Genomic DNA, 27,317 nt, shown 5'->3' on the forward strand with positions numbered 1-27,317 from the left:
TGGTGATATCTTGAGCTAACACATCGAATACGAACAGAACTAAAACTTCAACAGAAAGCTGTTCAGTGCTTGGTCAATTGATCTCACTTGGTAAATGGGGATGAATGCCTTATTTGGTAAGCTCACAAAAATAATTAGGACAGATGCTACAATGGAGACCAAAAAATTCAAAAATGCCAACAGCGCCACATACTATTCTGATCTCTTTTAACTCCTGGCTAGTCAGTCAACTGTCCTCATTGGACCTCTACATGAAATGTACTTTTCAACAGGAATCACTAAATGTCACAAAAAAAGACTGATTTTTTCCTTTTCATCCCAGGGGTACTGAGGGTCCTTTCTAGCACCCCTTTCGCAATCTTGAGTTGAGATTCTCAAACTCAACACAGACTCCCGACTGGAACTCAAACCTCAGAGAATGGGTGTTTCAGTATCACACAAGGTAATTCATTTACTCAATGTGAAAATATGAAAATCTCAATGTTGTGTGAGTGATAATGGGAACTGCAGATGCTGGAGAATCCAAGATAATAAATGTGAGGCTGGATGAACACAGCAGGCCCAGCAGCATCGCAGGAGCACAAAAGCTGACGTTTCGGGCCTAGACCCTCTCAATGTTGTCTTTTTTTTGTAAACTGCAATGTTATAAAATTGCAGGAAGTATGAAAACTTACTTTCAATTTCAGAATTTGGATGTATCCTTGTTGGAGCACCCTGTGTAATTTCACATGCTGAGCTGATTAAACTTGATTCTCAAGACAGCAAACTATCCATAAATTGACATTATAAATTAATGACTGCTATCTCTGATGCAGATAAACGATGTGCGTCACTGTTTATAAGGCTCTAGATTAGAAACAACACAGGGTTTTCATTACCTCAGCTACATAACAGAAGTGACTACATTTCAAGCACATTGCATCATGTGTGAAGCTACTGGGAAGTCCTGTGTGATGGGATAACTCACATTACAAATGACAGGTCTCCATTTTGCAACATCCTGCTGCACTAAAATCAAGCAAATGAACCAAGTTAACCAGTTAATATTTATTGTCGGAAGTATGCTATTCTAATTTGTAAGATGTGAAACAAGCAGACCAATCTAGCTCAGTCCTTCCCCACTTACATTCATGATTTTTCTGACTCTTTGTCAGTTTCAGAATTTTCAGTTTGCAGGATCCAGCTGCCTCCTCTTTACCATCGACATGCAAACCCTTTACATATCTATCCCCCGTCAGGGTGGTCTGCTGGAAAGTAGGCCTGAACTGTTCCCATCCACCACCACCCTGCTCCACCTGGTCAAGTTCAACTTCTCTTTTAACTCCTTTCACTTTCTTTGGGTCAAAGGAAAGGCCATGGGTACCCACATGGGCTCCAACTGTGCCTGTCTCTTTGTGGGATATGTGGAACATTCCTTGTTCTAGTTGTACTCTGGTACCTTGTACCCACAAATCTTTCTCCAGTACTTCGATGGCATCAATTGGTACTGCTTGCTTCTCTCGCCCAGAATTGGAAAAATTAATCAATTTCACATCCAACTTCCACAATCTCACTATCAGCTGGTCCTTTTCTGACTCCTCCCTTCCTTTCCTCGACATTGCTGTTTCCATTTCTGGGGATATCCAGTACAAATGCATTCGACTCCCACGGTTACCTGGGCTATATAGCCTCACACCCTGCTTCCTATAAGGACTCTATCCCATTTGCCCAGTTTCTCCCTCCCTGCTGATCCTGTACTGATGATGCCAACTTCCACAAAAGGGCCTCAGATATGTGATAACAAGGTTCGGAGCTGGATGAACACAGCAGGCCAAGCAACATCATAGGAGCAGGAAAGCTGACATTTCGGGTCTAGACCGTTCTTCAGAAAATGTCCAACGTTATGTCCAACATGTTCCTCAATCAAGGATTTCCTGCTACCATGGTCAATGGTTTCTGACCTATTGCTCACACTTCTGCCCTCACTCATTCCATTCTCTCCCACAGGTACAATAGCGTGCTCCTAGTTATCACCTTCTACCCTCTGCATCAAAAGGATCATAAGCTGCTACCACCTCCAGCTGGATGCCATCACAAGGCAGATATCCCACTCCCTTCCTTTATTCATCAGTATTCCAGAGGCCATTCTCTCCAGGACACTCTCACACTCTTCTTCTCCATTCCCAATGCCTCTCATACTCCAAAGTCCCTTCCCTGCAATTGCAGGAGGTGTAACACTTGCCCATTTCCCTCCTCCCCCCTCACTAGCAAGAGCCCCAGACAAACCTTCCAGACAAAATCACAATTTATTCTATCTAGTCTCCTGTACTCACAATGTATTCTTTTCTATAGTAGGGAGCTGTACCACAGACTGGGCAACTGCTCTGTTGAACATCTCCGCTCTATCCAAGGTTCTAGTGCCTGCAACTTAAATGCACAACCTCGTCCCCATGCCAACATTCTGGTCTCAGGCTTGCTGCAATGTTCCAATGAGGCTCATTGCAAAATGAAAGAATGAAACCTCATCTTCAACCTCGGTAGCTACAGCCTTCAGGACTCAACATTGAGCAGAACCATTTCAGAAGGTGAACAACTCACTCCATGTTCACTTCCCACCCCCACGCCCCCAGGTCCTGTCCTGTATTTGGTGCTCTCAGCGCAGTCAATCCATTTTCACCAACCACAGTCTCCAGTATCACCTCCTCAGCCCCTCCTCTTCCCTGGCTTCCCAGCAACAATCCCTTTATCTGCTTTCTTTCTTCCTGTCTATCTAGCTGTCTCACTCCTCCCACAGCCTCACCACCATCCTCTGCATAAAGACCACCGTTTCCTAACTGTGTTCTGTTCTGTTGAAGGGGTCAATGGACTTGAAATGTTAACTCTGTTTTTGTCTCCACAGATGCTGAGTTTCTGCAGCGCTTTCTGTTTATGTTTGTTTCAGAACTCCACCATCTACAGTTCTTTGCTTTGTAGAAAGGTTTCCAGACCTGACCCCAATGGGCCTACAAAGCAATTTCAAGAAGTCCAAGAGGTGATTGGTTCCTGTCATTAGTTCTCAGTATTTTGTTCGTTACTGGCAAATGGCTGTCAGTTGCTTTAAACTAAGGCCTTGAATTTGCATTTCAGAATAATATTGAAACATAGAAGCATAGAAGATAGGAGCAGGAGAAGGTTATTTGGCCCTTTGAGGCCGCTCTGCCCTTGGTCATGATCATGGCTGATTGTCTAACTCAATAACCTAATGTTGCTTTCTCCCCATAATCTTTGATCCCACTCACCCTAAATGCTATACCTAGTCACCCTTTGAATTTATTCAGTGTTTTGGCATCAACTACTTCCTGAGGTAATGAATTTCGCAGACTCAACACTCTTTGGGTGAAGAAATGTCTCCTCATCTCCGTCCTAAATCATCTACCCCGAATCCTCATACAGTGACCCCTGGTTCTGGACACAGCCACTATCGGGAACGTCCTCCGTGCATTTACCCTGTCCAGTCCCCAGTGAAACATTTCATTGAGTAGCCGAGTTCTACAAATCAGGGAGGGCTCCTGTTTCAAATCTTCGGCTGCTGAATTTAGTTGATTATTTTCTCTTTCCCCTTCTTGCACTTGTCTTTTTCCTTATTTATCAGTAAATGCCCTCAATTTAACAAGATGTGGCCAACCATTGCCCTCTTTTCCTAGCCCCACTAACCCCAAACCCCAAGCCCATTCATGTTGAGCTAACAACATTGCCCTTCTTCTAGGATAACAAAAATCATTGATGACACTTCATTGCACTAATACAACATGAGGTGGATGTGACTCGCTCAGGTGGAGAGTGCGTGGTTCAGAATAACGCCAATCTCCTGAGTTCAATTCAGACTCTGTTTGGGGAAGACTCAAGAGCTGTCACTGAGCTCTGCTCCTGGAGGTGTAAATCACTGGCAAACCACTACTAATAGAAACTGTCAAGAGAATGGTGCAGGGTGAAACATCAACAGACAATGAACCAAAGACCTACATTCAGACAGAGAAAGCGTGGCTGTAATGGCTGAACTAGAGGGAGAGTTTACACTAAGTTCAACCAATTTCATAAAATCATCCCAATAGAAATGTCCATAAAACCTAAGAATTTGATTATATATTTACAATTTCCAGTAGAACAGCTGAGATTTAGTTGCTTATTTCCCTAAATTAACTGGCACAATTTTATCATATGAAATGAGAACGGCCAATTAATTCCTTATGAACAATATTAAATACTAACATAATTAACATAAAATAGCATCATGCATCTACTAACACATTTAATTTTAGTTAAAATAAAGACAGGTAATTTTGAAATGTTGAAGGCAATTAAATTGAAAGCCTAGATGTGTATCAATATTTGGAGGGAGCTTCCACAGAGACATACCCTCAAAGCCATACAATCGCATAACTTGAAAGCCTGATATTAATGATTGAACAACATAGAAAGATACAATACCGAGCTCTTCTTCCATTGTGGTAGAGCTTTGATTGTTGGAACTGGTAACTCCAAGTACTCGGTTGAATAATATTGAAAAAGCACTGCCCCAAACACCTACCAATGCAAGAGAGAGAAAAGATGAAAGTGAATGTATGTTTTGGTACATAAGAGTTTAAACTTACCAAAGTTTCTCCATGTGTTAGTGAGCATATATGAGTTAAAAGCTGAATGTATAGTTGAGTGAGGGAGTGAAGTAATCAGTTGAGGGGGTAGTGTGGGGTAGGGAAAGAGGTGAGATTGGCAGCTGGGTAGATCAGGGCAGTGAGGTGGAAGCTTGAGGGTTTAGGGACAGTATCAAGATTTGAGGGGAGAGTCAATTTGACTAGCCCTCTTGTTACCCAGGAGATACACATGGATTTTTTTGTGCAAAGTTTCCTGAGTAATTACTCAGATAAGTCAGTCATAGAACATAGAACATTACAGCGCAGAACAGGCCCTTTGGCCCTCGATATTGCGCCGACCTGTGAACTAATCTAATCCCCTCCCCCTACACTAACCCATCATTGTCCATCTGCTTATCCAAGGACTGTTTAAATGCCCCTAATGTGGCTGAGTTAACTACATTGGCAGGCAGGACATTCCACGCCCTTACTACTCTCTGAGTATGTGTTATAAGTGTCCTCAGCCTGTTATGGTGTGTGAATGTGTGTGAGATGCAAGTGTGTGTGTGTGTGTGTGTGTGTGTGTGTGTGTGTGTGGTATGAGGACTGAGTGTCTGTGTTTGTGTATGGGGGTGTGCATATCTAAGTATGGGGGTGCATGTAGCTGGCTTTCAGCAGGCTACCACTTCCCCATGTTACGTCCCTCAGTCAGGCCCGGTTAAGGTCACAGCAGGCCATGTAACTTTATCTGTTGTGCATACTGCATGTTGGCAGGCCCAGCTGCCTACAGTTCAGCAACAGCAGCAAGATGACGTCCTTGAGTAGCAGCTAATTGACCAGTTAAAGGGCTTCACTGGAATGGGCTGTTAAGTCTGACCACTGTCCTTCCTTCTCTGACTCAATTCTGGCAGAGGCACAAAGGCAATGGCATTCAGGGACACCATCGCCTTGCCTAATTAGATGCCCTTCTCAGCTCCAAATTTGCCACCAGAGAGGCTTTCAAATCCTATCCTTTTAAATCTGAACAGAAAGTGACACAGAAGGGCCAGTTTAACTCTGAGTTTCATAATCAAACATACCCATTAAGAAATGAAGTGGATTCTCTTCATATTTCTTCACCACTGTTCCCATGAAGAATTTGCTGCCAAAGATGGCAGGGTGCATGAACGTCCCATACTTTGCCATTCCAATCTCGTATGGACTGAACTCCACCCAATCTGTGAACGATAAAGATAAAGTCAAGGAATGAAAGCAGAGTCAGTGTGAATGATTGTCTGTTTGTACAAGAGAATATCACCAATTCATCAATTACAAGCACTCCATGTAGAGTCAACATTATACTCCAAGCCAACTACAAATCTTTCACTGACGCATGGGAGAAGATGTTTGATGTCAGGGTGTACTATCTTTGTGAACACACTGGTATGTTACTTGGAAACTCAGGGTCACGGATCAAATTAACAGTCAGGTTCCCATGAGTTTACATGTATCTCTAGTCTTTGACACTAACCAAGCTCATGTTCTGAGTGTGGATTTAATTTTCAACGGAGCTCTTTGCAAAACATGTAGACTGAATACATCAAAATGAACAAATTACAAATTGAAGCTCAAACCTAGAAATGGCTACAGCTTCAGCAACTGGCTTCCCAGGTATTGAGGGTTACCTATAATTCACAAATCTTGGTCTGCTGGATTTAAAGTCATTTGAACCTCTCATGTTGCATTTGTACTGGGCTGCACAAAGTTCCTCCATCTGTTAAACTATATAATTGGTTAGCATCCAGATTTTCAAACTATTTGGCATGACATATCTTCACTGATCCGAACTGCCTCTCTGGTAGTTAACACTGTGAGGACCATCCATTATCTAAAGGCCTGGGACCTGCCCTCCTAACTAAGGAGGGCGTCCTCTCTCAGAGGGCAACCAACTGCACTGATTGGCTGGCTGTGTTGGCCACTGCTGGTACTACAAGCAGTCTCCATAAGTCGAAGGCCCAGAGCCAGGATGTAGGGAAGTGCCAGGGGTATTGCATCAAGGATGAGACAGAAAGCCTCTATGTGGGAGATGGAAATGGGTGGGGGTGGGTTGGTTTGGGAGTTTTGTTGGAGAATCCTAGGTCGGGACAATCCCAGTCAGGATATTACCCACAGCTCTCCCCCAAGGTCCAGGTATGAGATGGCCTGAGGAGCCTCTACTGGAATGATTGAGAGGAGGGCCACTGCAGACTCACCTGCCCCTTGCAAAATGGAGGACAGGTTGATGTTACCGCCACTGGTGGGGCACCCAGTAAAATTCTGCCCCATGTTTCACTTAGGCAGAGAACCAAGATTTATTTACGTACCTAAAAATACAACATCACGTTCACTCAATAAAGTCAGGGCTTGGCTTACAATGATAAAACACATCAAATTACAGCAACTGTTCCCAAACCATCCCATCATTCAGATGCAAACCAAGAACGCGGTTTAAAAGTTTGAAAATTACTGATTTAATCATAATAGGACCAAGCCACATTGATCACTTACAGCCATTAAATCAGGAAGTGGTGGGAATTCAAGTCATTTGTCTGTTCTTTCAAATGAGACTGTATGAACCCTTTTTACTAAATATTTACCCTAACTGAAATTTGCTCTGCATCTTTCACTCCTTTGAACAGATGTTTATGAGTCACAATAAAATTGATAAACTTTCTAATCATGCTGATGTAATGCATGATTAATGATGAAGCAAATTAAAACAAAGGTGACACTAATCTCATTGAATGGCAGAACATGCAAATCGAGTTCAATGCAGATAAATGTGAAGTGATTCACTGTGGGAAGAATAATAGGAAGGCAGAGTACTGGGTCAATGGAAAGACTCTTGGTAGTGTGGAAGTGCAGAGGGATCTTGGTGTGCATATACATAGATCCCTGAAAGTTGCCACCCAGGTTGATAGTGCTGTTAAGAAGGCTTACGCTGTGTTAGGTTTTAATGGTAGAGGGATTGAGTTCCAGAGCCGTGATATCATGCTGCAACTGTACAAAACGCTAGTGCGGCCTCACCTGGAATATTGCGTACAGTTCTGGTCGCCCCATTACAGGAAGGATGTGGAAGCATTGGAAAAGGTACAGAGAAGATTTACCAGGATGTTGCCTGGTCTGGAGTGCAGGCCCTATGAAGAAAGGCTGAGGGACTTGGGTCTGTTCTCATTGGAGAGAAGAAGGCTAATTTGGCATTTAATAGAGATGTATGAGATGATCAGAGGATTAGATAGGGTGGACAGTGAGAGTCTTTTTCCGAGGATGATGATGTCGGCTTTTCGAGGGAGCATAGCTGCAAATTGAACGGTGATAGATTTAAGACAGATGTCAGAGGCAGGTTCTTTACCCAGAGAGTGTTAAGGGCGTGGAACGCCCTGCCTGCCAATGTAGTTAACTCAGCCACATTAGGGGCATTTAAACAGTCCTTGGATAAGCATATGGATGATGATGCGATAGTGTAGGGGGAGGGGCTTAGATTAGTTCACAGGTCGGCGCAACATTGTGGGCCAAAGGGCCTGTTCTGCGCTGTATTGTTCTATGTTCTATGCTTGACAGACTGAATGGCCTACTCCTGTTCCTGTGTTGCCACCTCAATTTGCTTTCCAGTGGCCAGAAAATGCAAATAAACAGAAAAGCTGACTATAGTAGACGAACAGGGACATTGTCTCTCTCCAATGACAAGTACAGACTGGAATCCACTCTTGAAAATCACGTTTTGGGGTGGATTGCTGTTTAATTCTAAAACGCATCTCTTTTTTGACCTCCTAATTCTAATTGTTGGATTATCTCCGTTACATTTAGGAAAGAACAGCTTACCTGCAAACATGAGTTCAGACACATCTGGTTTTACATGAAGACAGGTGAACAAGGGCATGGGACAAAAACCATCATTTATTTTATCTTTCATCTCACTCATTTTAGAGTTCATTCTCTGCAACGGAACAACCCAAAGAACACATTTTATAAACATTTATTGCAATCAAGAGATTTCATGGTTAAAAATGAATTCCCTCTTCCCCAATGCTTTGAATGTTACATTCAGCTCTTCAGTTCAATAAACTGAGCAGTAACCTGGGTTCATCAATTTAGGTTTCTCCTCTTGTGAATCTAACTTTCTGTCCTTCTCTTAGTTTCTGTAACTTCTAGTCTCAGTCAAAACAAACAATGTGTCTCAGTTCCTGCATCTTCCATCTGATTGGTATGGATTTTAAAAGATTTATTCATTCATAAGATGTGGGCACTGCTGACTAGGCCAATATTTATTGATCTTCCCTATTTGCTGTTGGTGAGCTGTCTTCTTCAACTGCTGCAGTCCATGTGGTGTAGTTACAGTGCTGTTAGGAAGGGAGTTCCAGGATTTTGAGACAGGAATGGCAGATATAGTTCCATCATGATGATATGTGACTTTGAGAGGAACTTGCAGCTGGTGGTGTTCACATGCATCTACTGCCCCAAACTTAGGTGGTAGGGCTCAAGTCTGGATGGTGCTGTTAAAGGAGTATTGATAAGTTGCTGCAGTGCATCTTCTAGATGGTACTGTATTAGTGATGGAGGGCATGAATGTTTAGGGTGGTGGACTGGGTACTGATCAAGCCAGCTGATTTGTTCTGAATGGTGCTGAGCTTCTCAAAGAGATTTTAGAACTGCACCCATATAGACAAGTGGGGAGTATTCCCTCACACTCCTAACTTGGGCTTTATATTGGTAGACGGGCTTTGCAGAGTCAGGAGATAAGTTACTCCATGCTGGATTCTGAAGGCGTGACCTGCTCTTATAGCCACAGTATTTACATGGCTAGTCCAGCTTCAGTTTCTGGTCAATGGTAAGCACCCCTAGAATGTTGATAATCTGTGGTTTGATTGCCTGTTATTGGTGATGGTCATTGTCTGGCATTTGTGTGGCACAAGTGATACTTGCCTCTGGTCAGCCCAAGCTTGGATATTGTCCAGACCTTGCCGCATTTGAATATGGACTGCTTCAGTATCTGAGGAGTCATGAATGCTGCTGAACACTGTGCAACCATCGGTGAACATCCCCCCTCTGACCTTATGATGGAGGGAAGGTCACTGCTGAAGCACCTGCAGATGGTTATGAGCTCCTGCAGAGATGTCCTGGACTGAGATGACTGAGCTCAAACAACCATGACCATCTTCCTATGTGCTAGGAATGACTCCAACAGCAGAGAGTTTGCTCCCAATACCCAGTTTTGATGTTACAATCAGTCAAATGCAATCTTGATGTCAAGGGTAGTCACTCTCACCTCTCCACTGCAATTGCACTTTTTTGTACAAATTGATTATAGGATTGCTTAGCTCTGTCTTTTGCATGCTGCTTCAACTATTTGACATGAAAGCAGTTCTGCATTGTAACTTCATTGGGTTGACACCTCATTTTTGGATGTGCCTTGCTGCTCCTAGCCTCCTGACTATCTGCACTGTGCTGCTACCTCTGCCGGGTCTGTCCTGTCAGTGGGACAGGTTATTCCCAGTGATGGTGATGGAACACTGTCATAATCACAAAATCATAGCTTATGCACAAAGTCAGGCTGTTGCTTGACTAGTCTGTGAGACAGCGCTCCCAACATTGTCACTAGTCCCCAAACAGTAATAAGGAAATCTCTGCAAGGTCTCTGGAACTAGATTTGCCATTATTGTTTCTAGTATCTAGGTCAATGTTACAGAGTTTGATCCATTTGAATTTCTTTTCGAATTTGTGGCAGCCCAGTACAACTAAAAGGCTTATTTAGTTAATTCAGGGGACTGTTAGGAGTTAACACTATTGCTGCGTGTCTGTAGTCACATGTAGGATGGCAGATTTCTCTCCCTCAGGCACCAGATTCTTTTTAATGATAGTTACCAGTGGTTTTAGGATCACCATTACCAAGATTAGGCTTTTAATTCCATATTTTTTAATTGATTAAAATTCCATCAGGAAAGAATTTGTATCAATGTCCCAGAGAATTAGCCTAGGCTTATTGCCATTGTGCTACTGCTTACCCTGAGTGACATATACGAAGAAACCACAGCTATTTCAGTCTCGCAGGGAATGCAGATGTGCTTGATGCCAAATGCTGAGACACTTTCTTTTCCCCAGAGTTGAGTTGAGTGCGAATTGTTACTGTTTTGACTTGATTATGATGATTGATTACTAAGAGAAGTGCAGGTTGGTACACATGCAACAGCTAATGATTGAGAGTCTTCAGGAAGGAAGACAGAAACAAAGAAAGGGAGAAATTAAGAAAATAAAACTAATCTGTTTCTGTGTGCTGCCGAAGAGCAGGCTAAAGTACTTAACTGCATGGACTGGACTTTACATTGCACCTGCTCTGAAACAGGATGTTGTACTTCAACTGTGTACTTCCGGGATAAATATTTTAATTTTTAAGTAAAATCAAACACTGAGAAGTAGGATTGTAAATTTCAAGATAACCTTTGCATTCTGGTTGGTTGGCAGGGAAGGTGGGGGGAGGTACAGGAAACCACACAGCGAAGTAAAAAAGTACACTCTGTTTAACTGTGCAACATGTTGCTATTAATTGGTGCATGTCTCCGTTTACTGATGTCAACTATATCTCTCTAAACTTTTAGGGATTAATCTAGCATTGTGACTATTCAAGCTCTACACATTTTAAAAAGGTAAGTGATTGAAAAAGAAATATAACAACAAATAGAAATCGAGTGTACTGGAGACTACGAAGCAGTGTTATTCAGGTCCAGGAGCCACAAATCGCCAATAAACCTTATTTTGAATTAGCCCATGAAACAGTACACAAAGAACACTAAATGCAGAGGCCAGATTAACTTAATCCCCTCCTGGAAGCAGTAAACCACAAACAATAATGTTCTTGTAAACTAACTAATCAAGTAAACGATTGCTGGAGGACCTCTTTTAGATGTATAGAAAGCACTTCAGAGAAGGTATTTCACCACAAATTAAAGCACTGACAACTGAGCAAGGGAACTAAAGATTTAAAATCGGAAAGATGAATAGGTAACTAAAAGACAGATGTTCCATGGTATAATCTAAAGAAGAGCAGAGAGTTCTCCAAATCCGATGGTCAACCTTTATCCATTAAAACAATTAATACATTTCAGAAGAACTGCATTGGCTGTAAAGCACTTGAGGCCATGACAAGTACTGGGCAAACATATGCTTCCTTCTTTCCCTTAACCAAAACCATCAAGGCAGACTAACTGTGTAGCCAACTCATTTGCTGTTAGTGGGACCTCTGGCTGCTACCACTTTGCCAGCCCACTGGGAGTAGGTGATACAGGATTACTAACTTCCAGCATCAATGGCCTTGTTTGGGGCAATCCGAGACTCTGGTCCTACACGATCAGACTTACAGATGAAAATTCAGGCCAGATTAGGAGTTGCAACGTGACTCTTGAGCTAATTTGTGAACAGATGCTATCCCCAGCACAGTGCAATCCACCACCCCGCTGGCTGATGTTAATATTTTGATCAAGTTGCATTTTTTCGCAGCCATTGTTATTAGGAAGTTCTTCTCCTGACTGCATTGGGTTCTATTTGGGCTCGGTGTTTTTCCTCCTACAAACCACTGCGATCAGACTGCACCGATCATCGACTGGTTCCCACGTCACTTCTGTCTCATTTTTACAGAAAGGCTGCGACAATGAGTTCAGCACAGTGAAGAACTGAAGTAAACCTGCACCTTAGTACAACATGACGTGGCAGCACCATTCCGGTAACAGGAATCCTTGTTGTGTTCCATGGTGCAAATAACATAGCTGATTGACTTTCATCATAAATGCCATTACAAGCAGTGGAAATGAATATCAGTCACTGCAACAAAGCCAGTTTGTGAACAAGGATACAGGATTCCTGCTAAAGGAATACAAAGTGTTTGTTTCTGGTAGGGAGAGAAGTTCCAGCTGTCAGTGCCCAGTTTTTACAGGTTGACTTGAGCTGAAGAGGAGGATACACTGTAAACGGATGTGGACTGGCTCTGGCTCAATGGATTGACAGGAGGACTGTTGGTGAAGCAGACCATTTTTCCTATTACAATTGAGGTTATCTCTCAGGAATGCATTTGTAATATAATATATCACGTATTAAACTTCTCATGATGATAAGATACAAACTGCACGCAACATTAAAAATGACCAATCTCCATTTATCTTTAGCCTCTTGGATGGCTCAGATCTTATGTGCGTATTTCAAAATTACACAGACCTGTCGTGATAATCTTAGTTTGACAAATGGTTTTTGGTAATTGTGTAAATCTGACTGCATAAAATTAGCTTTGATTAGCTTTAGTAAGCTCTGATTCCTCACTAAATTCCATTACTACAGATTTACTGATGAAAGGGCATGGGTCTAATATCATATGATAATGCTATTTCACTGTATAAATTCAGCCCAATTTATTGTCCTGGGCTTCTTTGCCCTTGTTTGATTATTTAAATGATTCTCCCCCATGAAGGACAATGCTGCTGTTAAATTAAGCTTTGTTCATGGTAAAGATCATGAGACTACTATTCTGGGTCAGCAGTGGGCATGTGTCGTGAGTTTGAGTTAAGTATTAAATTTACTTGGAGTTATGTTTGCTGCTCAACTGTTGGGGCAGATGCAGGAAGAAGGCTGGACGTAGGCAGCAGTCAGCAGAGTTTCAGAAAGAAAGCATCCTGATGTGCGCCCACATACATGATACATACAGGTCAGATCTCTGATGCTTATGGACTCAGAGGCTGGAGTGCAAAGTGCAGCAAAGTTTGTCACTGTGAGAGGTGAAGGAGAGAGCAGCAGGTGCTTACCTAGCTGCATCTTTCTTCACTCGGTCAGCCTAACAGAATTAAATGTAAAAGATAACAGGACTGCATACTAGAAGTTAGGCTGCCAAAGCCAGTACTGATCATGAAGCAACCGAAAATGGGTGGCGACTGAGACGTTATCCTGAGGACCCTGCCGCAGTGATGTTCTGGGGCTAAGATGACTGGCCTTACATAACCATACCCATCTTCCTTTATGCTTGGTATGAAATGCAACCTGTGGAACATCCTCCCATGATTCTCATTGACACCGATTTTGCCAAGCACGTTTGATGCTACACTTGGGCAAACACTGCCTTGATATCAGGGGCAGTCACTGACCCTTCACCTCTGGAATTGAGCTTGTTTGTCCATGTTTGAATCAATGCTGCAGAACTCTGCAGTTTAGTAGCTCTAGCAGAACCCAAGCTGAATGCTGATGAGCAGATTGTTGCTTGATGAGTTTACATTGTATTGCTGGTGATTAAGCGCAGACTAATCAGGTTGTAACTGGCCAAACTGGATTCCTTGGACAGTTCTCTAAATTGTGGGGTAAATGCCAGTGACTTACTGGAACAGCTTGTGGGAGGTAGGGCTAGGTCTTGAGCGCCACAGAATCACAGAATAATTATGGTGCAGAATGAGGTCAATACGGTCTATTATCTGGTGCCAATCTCCTGCCTTTTTCTCCTATCCTTGCACACCATTATCACCCAAAAGCCCTGTTGAATAATTTTATAATTTACAGAAATGCATGACACTTCTCATTCAGCGCATATGAGTGTGTATATTTGTTTTACTATGATTCGCAGATGCAATACACAAAGACTTAAAACTTAATTCTTCTTGTTTCAATACATAAAGTTTAGATTTAATAGATGAGGAATCTGATCAGTAACTCTGAACATGATTTTTATTAAGTTTTGGGAAAGACCTTAGAATTGGCATCCTCATTAGCAGAACAACTTATGTTTTCTACAGTGTTCAATCTTTCATTCAGGTCTCTCACAACACCAGTGTACTGACTAAACTAAAATAAAAATTGATCCTATTAAAACTTCTGTTTCCTTCCAGTAATATGCAGCAATCATCAACATGCATTCCAGCTGCGTGGTTTGATATCGTGGAAGAGGAAATATTCTCAACTTACATCTTGAATTAGCGTTTCGCCAATGAGCATCCCAAACACATCAGTAAAGGTGACAGGTTGCCCTGACCTCTTCTTCTTCCACAGTGCCTCAATGTAACGTCTGATCCTCAAAGGGGTCAGCAGATACATTGGACTATAACTGACACTTTCCATCAGCTCTTTGTTGATTTCACCAGGTCCTTTTTTTGGGAAGTCAGGGTGAGAATACAATGTTGACATGTACCTGATTGAGAAGGACGGATGAGAAGGATATGTAAACACAGTGATAACACAAAGGCCTTTCTATGTTACCAAGTTCTCATCCATTCACCACTGGCACCAGAGGCAACAACTTCTCTGTCCCCATCTATCCCAAATAAAGCAAATCGAAAGAGATCGCCAACCCTTCTTTCATAAATATCTGACATGATATGACAGCGTGCCTTGACGTATTCCTGGGTCACTGGACTTGAGGATCATGGAGTGAAGCAAACTCATTTGCTTGTCAGTCAGTTCTAATAAAGTGGTAGGAACATTCAAAGACTGGAACAGCTAAAGCTTCAAAAATCAATGTTCTTAGCTCCCAGCTATACTGGCTCTAGCATGAAATATCCAACTTTGTTGTGCATCGGATGTGATTCCTCAAAGGCAGGTACAGCAACAACAGTTTTGGAACCTTTGCCTTAATATTTTATAAAGATTTTTAAGATCACCTCTCAGATGCTACTTATCCAGGCTGAAAACTTGCACTTTGAGAACACTAGAAGTACTTGTAGCCATAGCCAAATTTTAAGAAGTACTCTGGACACCAGAATACTTGGCCTGTATCGCTCAAAATGATTCACTGGGTCCAGCATCTCCTTAATATTTTGCCCAGCGGCTAATCTTCATGAATGATCTTAAATGCTGAGTGTTAAAAGGTGTTTCGACTTGTGACACTCATCAACATACTTCCTACCTATCTTTGTCTCAACTGCAAATTTAGCCACCATGACTTTGATCTACTCAACCAAGTGATTGAAGTAAATCGTGAAAAGGTGTAAGTCCAGCACAGGCCCCTGTAGGACCCCACTCATCACATCCTGTCAATCTGAAAAGAACTACTTATACATAGTTAGTTTTCTGCCGGTAATCTCCTATCTATTGTATGAAAACAGACAGTGCTGAAGAAACTTATTAGGTCTGCTGACATCTGTGAAGACAAAGGGGGACGGAGAGAGAGGGAGGGGGGGGGGAGAGAGAGAGAGAGAGGGAGATGGAGAGAGAGAGAGAGAGAGAGAGAGAGAGTTGTTTCTAGTCTAAAATGACGCTTTTCTGAAAAAACTAGAAACTGGACTAGAAACATTCACTTGGTTTCTCTCTCCACAGCTGCTACCAAACCTGCTGAGTTTCTCCAGAGCTTTCTGTTTTTATTTCAGATTTCCAGCATCCACAATGCCTTGCTTGTGCTTTTGCATTTGCTATTCTACATCTGCTACTATGTCACACCCTACACTTGAACTTAGACTTTGGCCAGTAACCTTTGATGTGATGCCTTATCAAATGCTTTTTGGAAATCAAAATCAATGGACTTCCCTTTATCTGTAGCACATGCTACTCCTTTAAATAATTCCAATAAAATGGTTAAACACAATTTTCCTTTCCCAAAACTGTGCTAACTTTCCCAATTACCTTGATATTTTTCCAAGTGCCTAGTAATCACCTCACCAATGATTGATTCTATTACATTTCCCACATTGACAGACATTATGCTAATTGGGTGATGGTTCCTTATGTCTCTGTCCCTTCTTGAATACAGAGGTTGTATCTGCTGCTTTACAACTTGTCGGAATGTTTCCAGAATTGAAAAACGTTTGTAAAATTGGCTCCAACACATTTTTTACCTCATTATCCACCTCTCCCTTTATTCATTCATGGGATGAGGGTGTCACTGGATAGGCAGCATTTATTGCCCATCCTTAACTGCCCAGAGGGCAATGCAGAGTCAACCATGTTGCTATGGGTCTCGAGTCACATGTAGACCAGACCAGGTAAGGATGGCAGTTTCCTTCCCTAAAGGACATTAGTGAACCAGATGGGTTTTTCCTGACAATCAACAATGGATTCATGGTCATCATTAGATTCTTAATTCTGGGTTTTTTTTATTGATCTCAAATTCCACCATCTGCTGCGATGAGATTTGAACCTGGTCTCCAGAACATTATCTGGTTCTCTTGATTAACAGTCTAGCGACAGTACCACTAGGCCAGTGCCTCCTCCCCTTGAGGCCCTAGGATGAAGTTTGCCTCCTCCCCTTGAGGCCCTAGGATGAAGTTCATTAGGACCAATTGACTTATCAGCTCACAACTCCATCAGTGTGTTCAGTAATGTTTCCCTACTGATTATGATTCCTTCATGTTCCCTCTTCCTTCAACCTCCTGATTTACAGAACTACTATAAAGCTAACAATACTGGTTTCTATCAATGGCCCTTCTGACATCAGCTTCAGCAATATTGAGAAGGAATCAAAGCTGTAGAGGTGGATCTTCATGAAGTCAGGGAGATTACACAGACTTTTAAAAATGATGGACAGGACCCAAATTTGGGAACTCCAGCCCATTCCAATGCCAGGTTCAGTAGAGGAATAAGCATTCCCTAAGCTGTGCATTTCTCCTGGAGATGGGCAAACTTCTCATGGGCTCATGGTTCACAGTTCCTCAGAGGTGACATGACCCATAGTCAGGACGTGGGAATCTTTTCAAAGATAACATGTTAGATCACTTATCTTGCCCGTCCCCGTTATAATTTAATGACCCTTCATACCCTCATTAACAATCCATAGCATATTACCTTCATAGGGCATTCATCCATTATACCTACTGACAGATTGAATGAGTGCTATAGTAACAAGGGCATGTGTGGAAAAGCTGGAAAAAATTCCAACTCTCTGAAAGCCTATTGTTCCTACACTCCTATAAAGGTGTCAATCAACCAGACCTTTGAAGTATCAATAGCAAAACCTATAACACTATACATTTCTTCATCTTGTGTAACTAAATATTGAGCTAACAACAAACAGATCCAAAGGAAAAGGTTCTCAATCAAGCTTTGCTTTCCTTATGTGCACTTGTTCAATAGAATAATGGATAGCTGGACTCTCAGTAAAGTCTCACTAAGTTTGCCTGTGACAGCCGGCTCAGTGTCGGCATGCAACTGTCCCTAACAATGTAATTCACACCTTGCCGGACAACTTTTCCTGAGATAGGCATGCTGAGCTGGGAAATCTCCCACCCCTAATATTAAACTCCAGCTCATAACTTCCCATCTATCTATACATCTTAAAATCACACTGAGTGCTGATTTTGTGCCTCAGTGACAGGGATGGACTTGAAGTTTCTGACAGCTTACACAACAAAACTTTATCCATTTGGCAATATCTGAGAAAGAAACCTTGTCGATGGAACTTACCAAGTGGAACCAGAGAGTCCCGCAATATAGGTTGCACAATCAAAAACTCCAGATTCCATCAAAGCTTTAATAACACCAGCAAACCCAACCATCGCTCTAAAGCCTCCTCCAGAACCCAGAATAGCTATTGTTGGCACCTGAAATACAACAGAAAAACTTTACACTCCAGAGGCCACATGAAGTAAAATTCTAGGTTGTTATCTTGCAGAACTAAGCATACCCTAACTGCGTGATGAAACAACTGTCCATCAGTGACTCGCTGGGTTTTAGTCTGAATTTAAATACTGCTCATTTTACTTGTGATTTAATGTTTATTTTTGTGATATTTGTATATAGCTGATTTAAGTAAGGAGCTGCTGGAGGAGTAGATACAACTTAGGTCTGTGGGAGTTAAGGCATTGCATTTAGTGTCTGCCATGTATTATAGATGGACAGTGGCATCAGCACTCAGAAGTTCAAATCTTACCCCCCACTGTAGAACATACCACTCTGTTTGATAATTCAGTGCAGTTTTGAAAGAAGACTGCACTGTTCAAGGAGTTGATCTTTGGATGAAACACTAAAGAGAGGCCCTTTCTGCCAATTCAGATGGATCCATACAATCCAATAGCATGTTCAAAGAAGGGCATTTCAATCAATATTTATCCCTCAACAAAGGTAACTAAGAAACATTACTTGGTCATTTATTTTGTTGCTGTTTGTGTGAGGTTGTTGTCCATGTGCTGGTCAACTGAAGACAGCGATGCTATGTCAGTCGGCATTATTATCTATTCTAACTTCATATTTTCCCTTGTCGTCTCTAATCCTTAAGTATTTGAGAAAAATGACCACTGTGAAGTTTCAAACAGGTTCAACTGGTTTGTTTAAAAAGAAAGTACCTCAAGTGTGCTTTTCTTACAGTCCGAGAGTGACTAGGCTTTAAAAATGTTTAATTGGCTGTGTTTCACTTTGAAAAGGCTCGTAGTCTTTATAAAAAGTCTTTCTTTTAGGAAATCTCACTGACCAGAAGCCTGGGATAGGAGGCTAATGACAGGCTTCAGGCAATGTGAAGGTTCCTGGAATACAGAATTGTACAGGTAATAAAATGTACCCTCCCATCAGCAGTTTAATAATCCAACCGTACTTTCCACACAATAGACTTGTGAGAAAAGTTATAGCTCGTGGTATAAAAGGGGCATAGCAACACGGATATAAAATTGGTTTAGCAACAGGAAACAGTCAGTAATGGTTACTGGATATTTTTGGGGCTGCAGGAAGGTTTGTAGTGGAGCTTGCCAGGGGTTGGTGTTGGGATATTGGAACATTGGAAGACAATACATATGACAGGGTACAAATTTAAAGAGGGCTTAGGAGCAGAGGAACTTGGCTGTAAATGTGCACAGATCATTGGTGGTGGCAGGACCGGTGGACAGTGCCGTTACAGTATTCTCAGCTTTATTAGTAAGGGTATGGAGTACAACAGCAGGAAGGTGATGTCAAATGTTTACAAGATGCCTGTTAGACCTCACCTGGAGTACTGTGTATAGTTGTGAGAAAGATGTGAGTGCACTGGAGAGAGTGCAGAAACGATTTACAAGAACGGGGTCCAGAAATGAAAAGCCTCAGTAATGAGGATGGATTGAAGAAGTTGGGACATGTTTTCCTTGGAGAGAAGCCTCAGAGCAGATTTGTTCGAGTTTTCAAAGCCAAGAGTGGGTTAGACAGAGTAGACAGGAAGAAGCTGTTCCCTCTTTTAAAAGAGAAAAGAACAAAAGAGCACAGATTTCAAGCGATCTGTAAATGAAGTTGAGTTGATGTGAGAAAAAGAACAGTTTCACACAGTGAGTAGTTACGCATGGACTGCATCGCTTGGATATGTGATGGAGGCAGGCTCAGTCAAGACATTCAAGAGGAGGTTGGATGGTTATTTGGATAAAAATGGTATGCTGGAATACATTGGCACTAAAAAACAAAACTGGTGCAGGCAGGATGGGCTGAATGGCCTTCTTCTGCACCGTTACAGTCCTGTAATTCTGTAGTAATGAATACGAATTGCCAGCCTAGCTGTCATCAATGCAGGCACATCCTCCAGAAATAAACAGATTCTATCACATCCTGAAGCTTTACCTCCCGTATTGATTGTGGTGCATTCATAGAATGTGTTGGTCCTAAGAGCTTCTTAATTCCTTGCATGGCTTTTTCTCTTCTGGACTGCCTGAACGACTTCTCCTCATCGCACAGTGCCATACTGAATCTCAGATCAGCTGAAGAACTGGAAACAAAGTGAAGTGATTACAATGAGTTTTGATTGCAAAGAGGTATTGAAGACTGAAAGAGTTGCAATACAAGCTTTTACATTCCATCAAAACTACAAGGGAGAAGGGTGAATGGTTTATGTTGTCTTTAGACCCTACTGGGTGCTCAACTGACTACAACAGCAGCTTCATTTGTGCACTTTCAAAACCAAACTATTTTGTGAAAGGAAATTAATTCCCAAACAATTGTTAAAAATGCTGACTTGTCTCATTGTTCCAAAAGCATAGCAGCATTCTAAAAGCAAAGTATACCTATATCCAGTATACCTAGATCATCAAGTTACATCAAACATCAAACGACTAAGTGATCACTATGTCAGGTCACTCATTGATAAAGGGCCGGCTACAGTAATACTGACATATCCATTGTAGAAAGCACACGTTAGTGAAGAAAATAAATCATTTAAAAAACATAGATGATATTTGAAAAATAATTAACAAGATGAAAATAGATGGAAAGCATTCCACAGACACATAAATAACAAAAGGGAAATGAAGTCAAATGATCCACTAAGGGAGTCACAGGATAAGCCTCCAGATAATTACAATGAAATGGCTGAAATATTGAATAGTTACTGCCTCAGTTTTTACAAGAAGCCAAACAAGGTAGGCATGATGTTGAAGATCAAACGAATATCAAGGGATTTAAAACTGGAGGATTGATAAACTGGACAATCTGCATGGGGAATAAATCCTTGATTCTTGACGGATCATACTTCTGTGTACTGATGGAAGCTAAGGACAATATAGAGGAGGCAATGATATCATTAGAAAAGGGAAAGTGCTGGAGGAATGGTGAAACAGCTCACATTATTTCAATATTCAAAACAAGAGGCAGTTAGCTTAACATTATTGATAGCAAAGTGTTTGGAATCTTTACATATATATATACACAAATATAGCCAAAAAAGTGTGAGATGTGCACACTGAGCACTCAATTCCCCTGCAGGCTTGAAGAAGAACTAAGGGCCTGGCTAGTGCCCAGACAATGATCACACATCTCCATGCAGCCATTTCAAGATTTGCACGAGCAGTTGTCTCAGAGCAGACTGCCAGCACTGGCTCAATGTCAAGCATTGTGCTATCCAAAATGAAAAAATATTAAAATACAATTGAGGAATGAATGTCACTTGGTATATTCAAGTCATGGGAAAAGAATTGAGTTTTTCAGAAGTTTTGACCATAAATATTGAGGACCAGCAACTGCAGCACAAAAGACAAGGCATTTGTATTAATCTTCATCCAAAAGTGCCAAGCAAATAATCCATTGTGTCCTCCTCCTGAGGTCCCTAGCATTACAGATGCCAGCCTTTCGCCAATTCAATTCACTCCACATGATGTCAATAAAGGGGTGAAGGCCCTAGGAACTGCAAAGACTATGGGTCTTGACAACATCCCAGCAATGGCACCAAAGATATACTCCAGAACTAGCCATGCCTGTGGGCTAACTATTGCAGTACACTTACAACACCTACCTCTACTCAGCAATATGGAAAATTGCTCAGTTATGTCCTGTCTATTAAGAAGGACAAAACCAACTCAATCATTTAATGCCCTATCAGTCTACTCTCAATCGTTGGTAAAGTGATGGAAGGTGTTATTGATATCAAGTGACACTTTCTCAACAATAACCTGCTCGCTGACACTCAGATTTGGTTTTGTCAGTACTGCTCAGCTCCTGACCTCAAATATGGACAAAAGAGCAGAACTTGAGAGAGAAAGTGAGGCTAAATTACCTTGATATCAAGGCAGGGTTTAACAAATGTGGCATCAAGGAGCTCCAACAAAACTGTATTCATAGGCAACTGGGAAAGCTCTCTACTAATAACTGAAAGAACTGTGGATGCTGTAAATCAGGGACAAAAACAAAGTTGCTGGAAAAGCTCAGCAGGTCTGGCAGCATCTGTGAAGGAAGGAACAGTTAACGTTTCAGGTCCGGTGACAGTTTCGGGTCAGTTGTTGAAGATCCGTCATCTCAGCTCCAGGACATTTTTGCAGGAACTCCTTAAGGTAGCATCCTTGATCAAACAATCTTCAGCTGCTTTATCTTTACCTTCTCTCCATCGTAAGGTCAGAGTGGGGATGTTTTGTAGTGATTGTTCCCAAAGTTCAGTCACAGCACCAGTTACAATTCCTCAGACATTGAAGCAGCCCATATGTAAATGCAGCAAGACCTGCGTAACATTCAGACTTGGGCTAATAAGTGAGAAGCATCTTGCATCATACAAGTGCAAAGCAATAGCAATCTCCTACAGGAAAGAATCCAATCATCACTCTTGAACTCAACTGCATTTCCATTGCTGAATATCTAACAATCAACATCCTGAGGGTTATCATAGGTCAGAAACTCAAATGGTCCAGTGATATAAATACATTGGCTACAAAATCAGGTCTGAGGCTAACAATCCTGCAGTGAAAAATTCATCTTCTGACTCCCAAAACCTGTCTACCATCTACAAGTTCAATGAAAAACTTGCTTAGATCAGTGCATTTCTGGGTAACATTCCCGAAGCTCAACACCATTCAGGACAAAGCAGCCTGCTTGATCAGCATTCCATTAAACATTTTCGACATTTGCTCCCTCTAATATTTATACATGATGGTAGCGGTATGTACCATCTACATGATGCAAAAACTCACTATGGCTCCTTCAATAGCACCTTCCAAACCCTTGGCCTCTGCCATCTAGAAGGAGAAGGGCAGCAAATATACTGGAATACAATTACTTGCAAGTTCTCTTCTAAGCCACACATCATCCGAACACAGAACTACATCATTATTCTTGGACTATCAGTTGGTCAAAATCCTGGAATTGTCTCCCAAACAATACTGTAGGTGCAATTAAGAAACTATAGTGGTTCAAGAAGGCAGCACCTTCTCAATGGCAAATAGGAATGGACAGTAAATACTGGTCTAGCTGGTGACACTCACAACCCATGAATGAATAATAATATAAAGTGACATATTGTATGCTCTGTTGCAAATGTAGTGATATTTTACCAGCAGTATAAAAATGATGGGTTTTGACCAAACACAAAACAAAACAAAATTTTCAAAACTTACCCAGTGCTGCAAAGCTTACATGAGGAAACTAATGAACATCAAAAAAATTTCCAAATTGATACACACCCAAGAATGTGACACTAAATGTTAGATTTTAGTAAGAGAAAAATTCATTTTCTTCAAAACAGGATCACTAAGAAAATGCACTGAAAGCAGCTTACACTGTGAAGGAGCCTGCGCTGTCGGTGCCACTCTGCATCACAAGCCAGCCATGCAGCTTGCTACAGTTAGTGTGGAACACTGATTTGATCATAACAGTGCCATTTTCAACCTTGATACTCCAACCAAAGCATTCTTTTTAAATGGAATATGCTTCAGGTAGCAGGAAGGGCCACATCTACTTTCAGGTTAGTTGCTAATTGATTTCTTTTGATTCTGTCAGGGTTTGTGAAAGTGCTGTGCATTTCCTACTTTTTTAAAATTTATAAAGTCAAGAGCAAATGGTGGCAAATAGTGAAGTCTTGGGTTCTTCAAGGTTTCTGATCAAAGCCTTTACTCCCATTTATTAAGACTGTGCTGACCACTCCCACTGCGCCAAGCTCCCCACCCCCCTTTCCCGCAATGGACCCCTACCCCCACCCGGCCCCAATACCTGCAAAAAGGAAGGGAGATTAAGTAGCAGCAACAAAGAGATTAGGACAAGCTGCTCATACAGGGAGTGCGAGCAGGGTGCTGGTGGAACAGGGCTGTCAGCAAGAGACCATATTCACTCAGAGTCTTCAAAAAGGATTTCTCTTAGCTCAGCCACAGAGAAGAACAACAATGCCAGCGGCTGTGAGGGTAACCACGACATGAATTATTTACATCCTTCCAGCTGAAGCCCATTTCTCTCATCTCCCAGTTTTCTATCCAATGTGGCACAAAGAAAGTGAGGGACGGTCTTTAGGTCAGGAGAGGGGAGTACAGTCACTGATTCTCTCTGGGTAGACTCAACTAACAGTGTGCCTGTGCCTGTGGCAGCACAGTGGGCTTTCCATTGCTGCAGGGGACCACTGACTGCACAATGGCATCGACACTTTACGACATGATAAGACATTATAGGCATGAGCTCCTTGCTAATTCACCTATTACATGATGACTAGGCAGTCTCTGAGAAACTGAATGAGTTTGGAACATAGCGTCATCCTCAATGGTTTCAGCCACACACTTCTGGTACCAGCCTCAGTCACAGCCAATCCAATGAAGTGGGAACACTGTCTTCTTTAAGGGTGTGAGGACTTGTATTTGTGCCTCTCCTCTATCCACTTTACTTTGTGCTTTCTTGTCTTACAGGAGAGAGGGAAATGCGCCAGCTAATGTGCTGAAATGTGTTTGGGCAATTTGCTTGTTACCATTGTCGAACTGGCAACGTGCGCAAATCGTGTCTGGCTTGCGACATCACTGAGGGGTGAACTGAGGCATGGAATGTGAAGTATGAGTCAAAACTGATTGAAGTTATTGGTAAGTAAGTAGAGGGAATGTGAGAAACACAGCAGTTTTTTAGGCTAGTATTGCAGTTGGAAGTTATGGCATTTGTATGTGCACTCATGGCATTGATCAACCATTTGCAGTCAGTGCATTCCTTCCTTTATTACACCCAGCTCCTTGGGAAAAAACTGCTGGCTTCAACAGTGAGGACAATGTGCTCCCATTGTCTTCACAATGGTTTTCCAGAGGGTCTCCTGACTCTCTGTAGATAGAGAATTTTTCTCCTGTTTTCATCTCCTGGATCCCCAGACCCTCCAATGCTGTGAGTGACAAACTCAGGATATGCTGTTTGTCCTGTTGCACATATTGACATTTATTTCTGCTTTGAATGTCTTTTCTATGCACTTCCACTATCTACTGCAGCCAGTGAGCTAATTTTAGGGGGCACTCGCCCCTTTCTAAGATTTTCTGCAAAATCAACAGAACCAGGCTGCATGAGGTTGGGGTGCTGGCTGTATTGGCAGGAACAGTGGTGGTTTAATTGCTTGTCACAATCCCTGTGCCTGTTTTGGGCCTGATCCAATTATTCTCCCTGTGGGCTTTTCCTGTGTAAACATCCCAGTGTAGCAACACAATTTGGTCAAAGGCTGACTGTAGCATGAATCTCAGAGACTGATCCCTCACAGCAATTCCCAGTACAGTCTCTTCCACTGAAATGGTACTAGTGGAGCATAGCCAGGTATTTAAAATTCCAGGAACAGGTTATGTTTTCTTCAATTCATTCTTTGTTGTCCATGAAGCAGTTTAAATTTAAGCAACTGGGACTTAACTGTTCCTACCAAAAATAACATATTGCTAAACAAAACTAAGCTCTTACTTCTTCCATTTTGATGATTTTCTCTCCTTACCTCCTGCATTTTAAATGGAGGAGTGTATCTCTATAATCTGATTCACGTGGTCACAACATCACACCCCATCTTCCTCCCTTTCTCATGCTCGCTTTCCTGCTCACCCCACAGCCAGTTTCTCTAAGTCACCCCCTTCTTTAATTCCCAGCATCTCTTGCTATATCCTGACTTCCTCCTCCCTTTCTCAATCTCCTCCACCTATTATTTTTCCTCACCTTCTTATCACCCTCCCTAATACCCTGTTCCCTAACACCCATCCCTCCACCACATCTCCCACCTCATGCAAAACACCTCCACACCGGCAGTCTCCATGAGAATGCTTATTCGCTAGACATGGGAAATCTCAAAATAAAGACTAAGTGTAGGACTTTATGCTTAAGGCTGAATTAAGTCCGGCCACATTGTTTAACTCTACCCGACTCCACCCCATGAACACACTTGCACTCGTCTTGGAGGAGATCAATTGTATGTATTGTCCCAAGGTGCTGAGCTGCCTCTCAAAAGGACACAGTCTCAGTCCACAAAATTGCCTTTTGATTTTTAGCATGCTCACCCTAACATTTCTCATGCAGCCCTGTGCAGGGACTGTCAGGAGGTGATTTCACATGGCAAGTAGGTAAATGCAATGCATTGAAATCAATCTAAAAAGACAAGTTCATTACACCTTGAAACATCCCCCCATTCTTTTAAAACATTTGCCTCCTTCATTGAGCACAAGTTGGAAGTTCCACATGGTTTTCTTGATTTCCTGCTGTAATTTCAGCAGAAACCCCCGAGAAACAGCTGGTGTGTTTGCTTCTGTTATTTCCTTAGAGTCTCTGCTGCCCTTTTCCTCCAGTTACAGCCTGACAGAAGAGATCTATCATGAAAATCACAGCCTTCAGCTTCATCAGGATACCTACCAAACTTCTAAATACATGTCCAAAAAAACGGTAGTCACCTGGAAAAGATGAAATGAAATCATTAGTATGAAGTCAGTGACACAGCCTCACAATCACCTATCACAACTGAGCTTGGTCAAAAACTGGACTCCAAACTGTTACACTAAAATGAACAAAATCATAACCGTTTTAAAATGGGCAGCACATATTCTGAAAGCCATTGTTTCCAAACTGGTGCATAAACTGGGACAGCAAGCTATTCTACCCTAGAATGCATCAGAAGCATTCTCAACACTCCACACTCTCACAGAGGGATTTTGTAGCAGGATTCACTCACAGGTAATTGAGATTGGAGGCATATTTTACACCCAGAGATCAGCCCTTTACTGCTACTTGATTTGAAATCTGAAAGTTCAACAGAATAGGAATTGATCTTACAAGCTACAACATTGTTAACTCTCTATTTGACTCCATTATTTGGGAAAGTCCTCCCAGGTCACTGGTCCCCCACAAACAACTCCATCTCTGAATGTAGATCCATCAAGAGCTGTAGCCTGGATGCAGATTAATCTGAGACAAGAAATAATTAATCAGTTCCACAGGTCTGGACTAATGTGTGGAAACTATGAAACAAAACTGAAGAATAAATGATTTGGATGTGAATAATGGGAGGTAAGGTTAGTAAGTTTTCAGATGACACCAAAATTGGTGGTGTAATGGACAGTGAGGAAGGTTATCTCTGAGTACAATGGGACATTGATCAGATGGGCCAAGAGGCTGAGGAGTGGCAAACTTACATTTAGA

At 41.9% G+C, this 27,317-nt stretch overlaps 1 protein-coding gene across 2 annotated transcripts in view; it reads right to left on the reverse strand.

The window, feature by feature from the left end:
• LOC125456152 (cytosolic phospholipase A2) overlaps positions 1-27,317 on the reverse strand; it is a 126,352-nt gene that overhangs the window by 32,912 nt on the left and 66,123 nt on the right. For both annotated transcript variants that reach the window (XM_048538937.2, XM_048538938.2), the window contains exons 6-12: positions 26,535-26,572; positions 20,067-20,211; positions 17,961-18,097; positions 14,535-14,757; positions 8,430-8,544; positions 5,669-5,806; positions 4,447-4,542 (exon numbers count right to left, since the gene is read on the reverse strand). In XM_048538937.2, the coding sequence (XP_048394894.2) occupies positions 4,447-4,542; positions 5,669-5,806; positions 8,430-8,544; positions 14,535-14,757; positions 17,961-18,097; positions 20,067-20,211; positions 26,535-26,572 (892 nt within the window). The remainder of the gene's footprint in view (positions 1-4,446; positions 4,543-5,668; positions 5,807-8,429; positions 8,545-14,534; positions 14,758-17,960; positions 18,098-20,066; positions 20,212-26,534; positions 26,573-27,317) is intronic.

Source organism: Stegostoma tigrinum, chromosome 8 (genome assembly GCF_030684315.1).
Source record: "Stegostoma tigrinum isolate sSteTig4 chromosome 8, sSteTig4.hap1, whole genome shotgun sequence".
Taxonomy (NCBI): domain Eukaryota; kingdom Metazoa; phylum Chordata; class Chondrichthyes; order Orectolobiformes; family Stegostomatidae; genus Stegostoma; species Stegostoma tigrinum.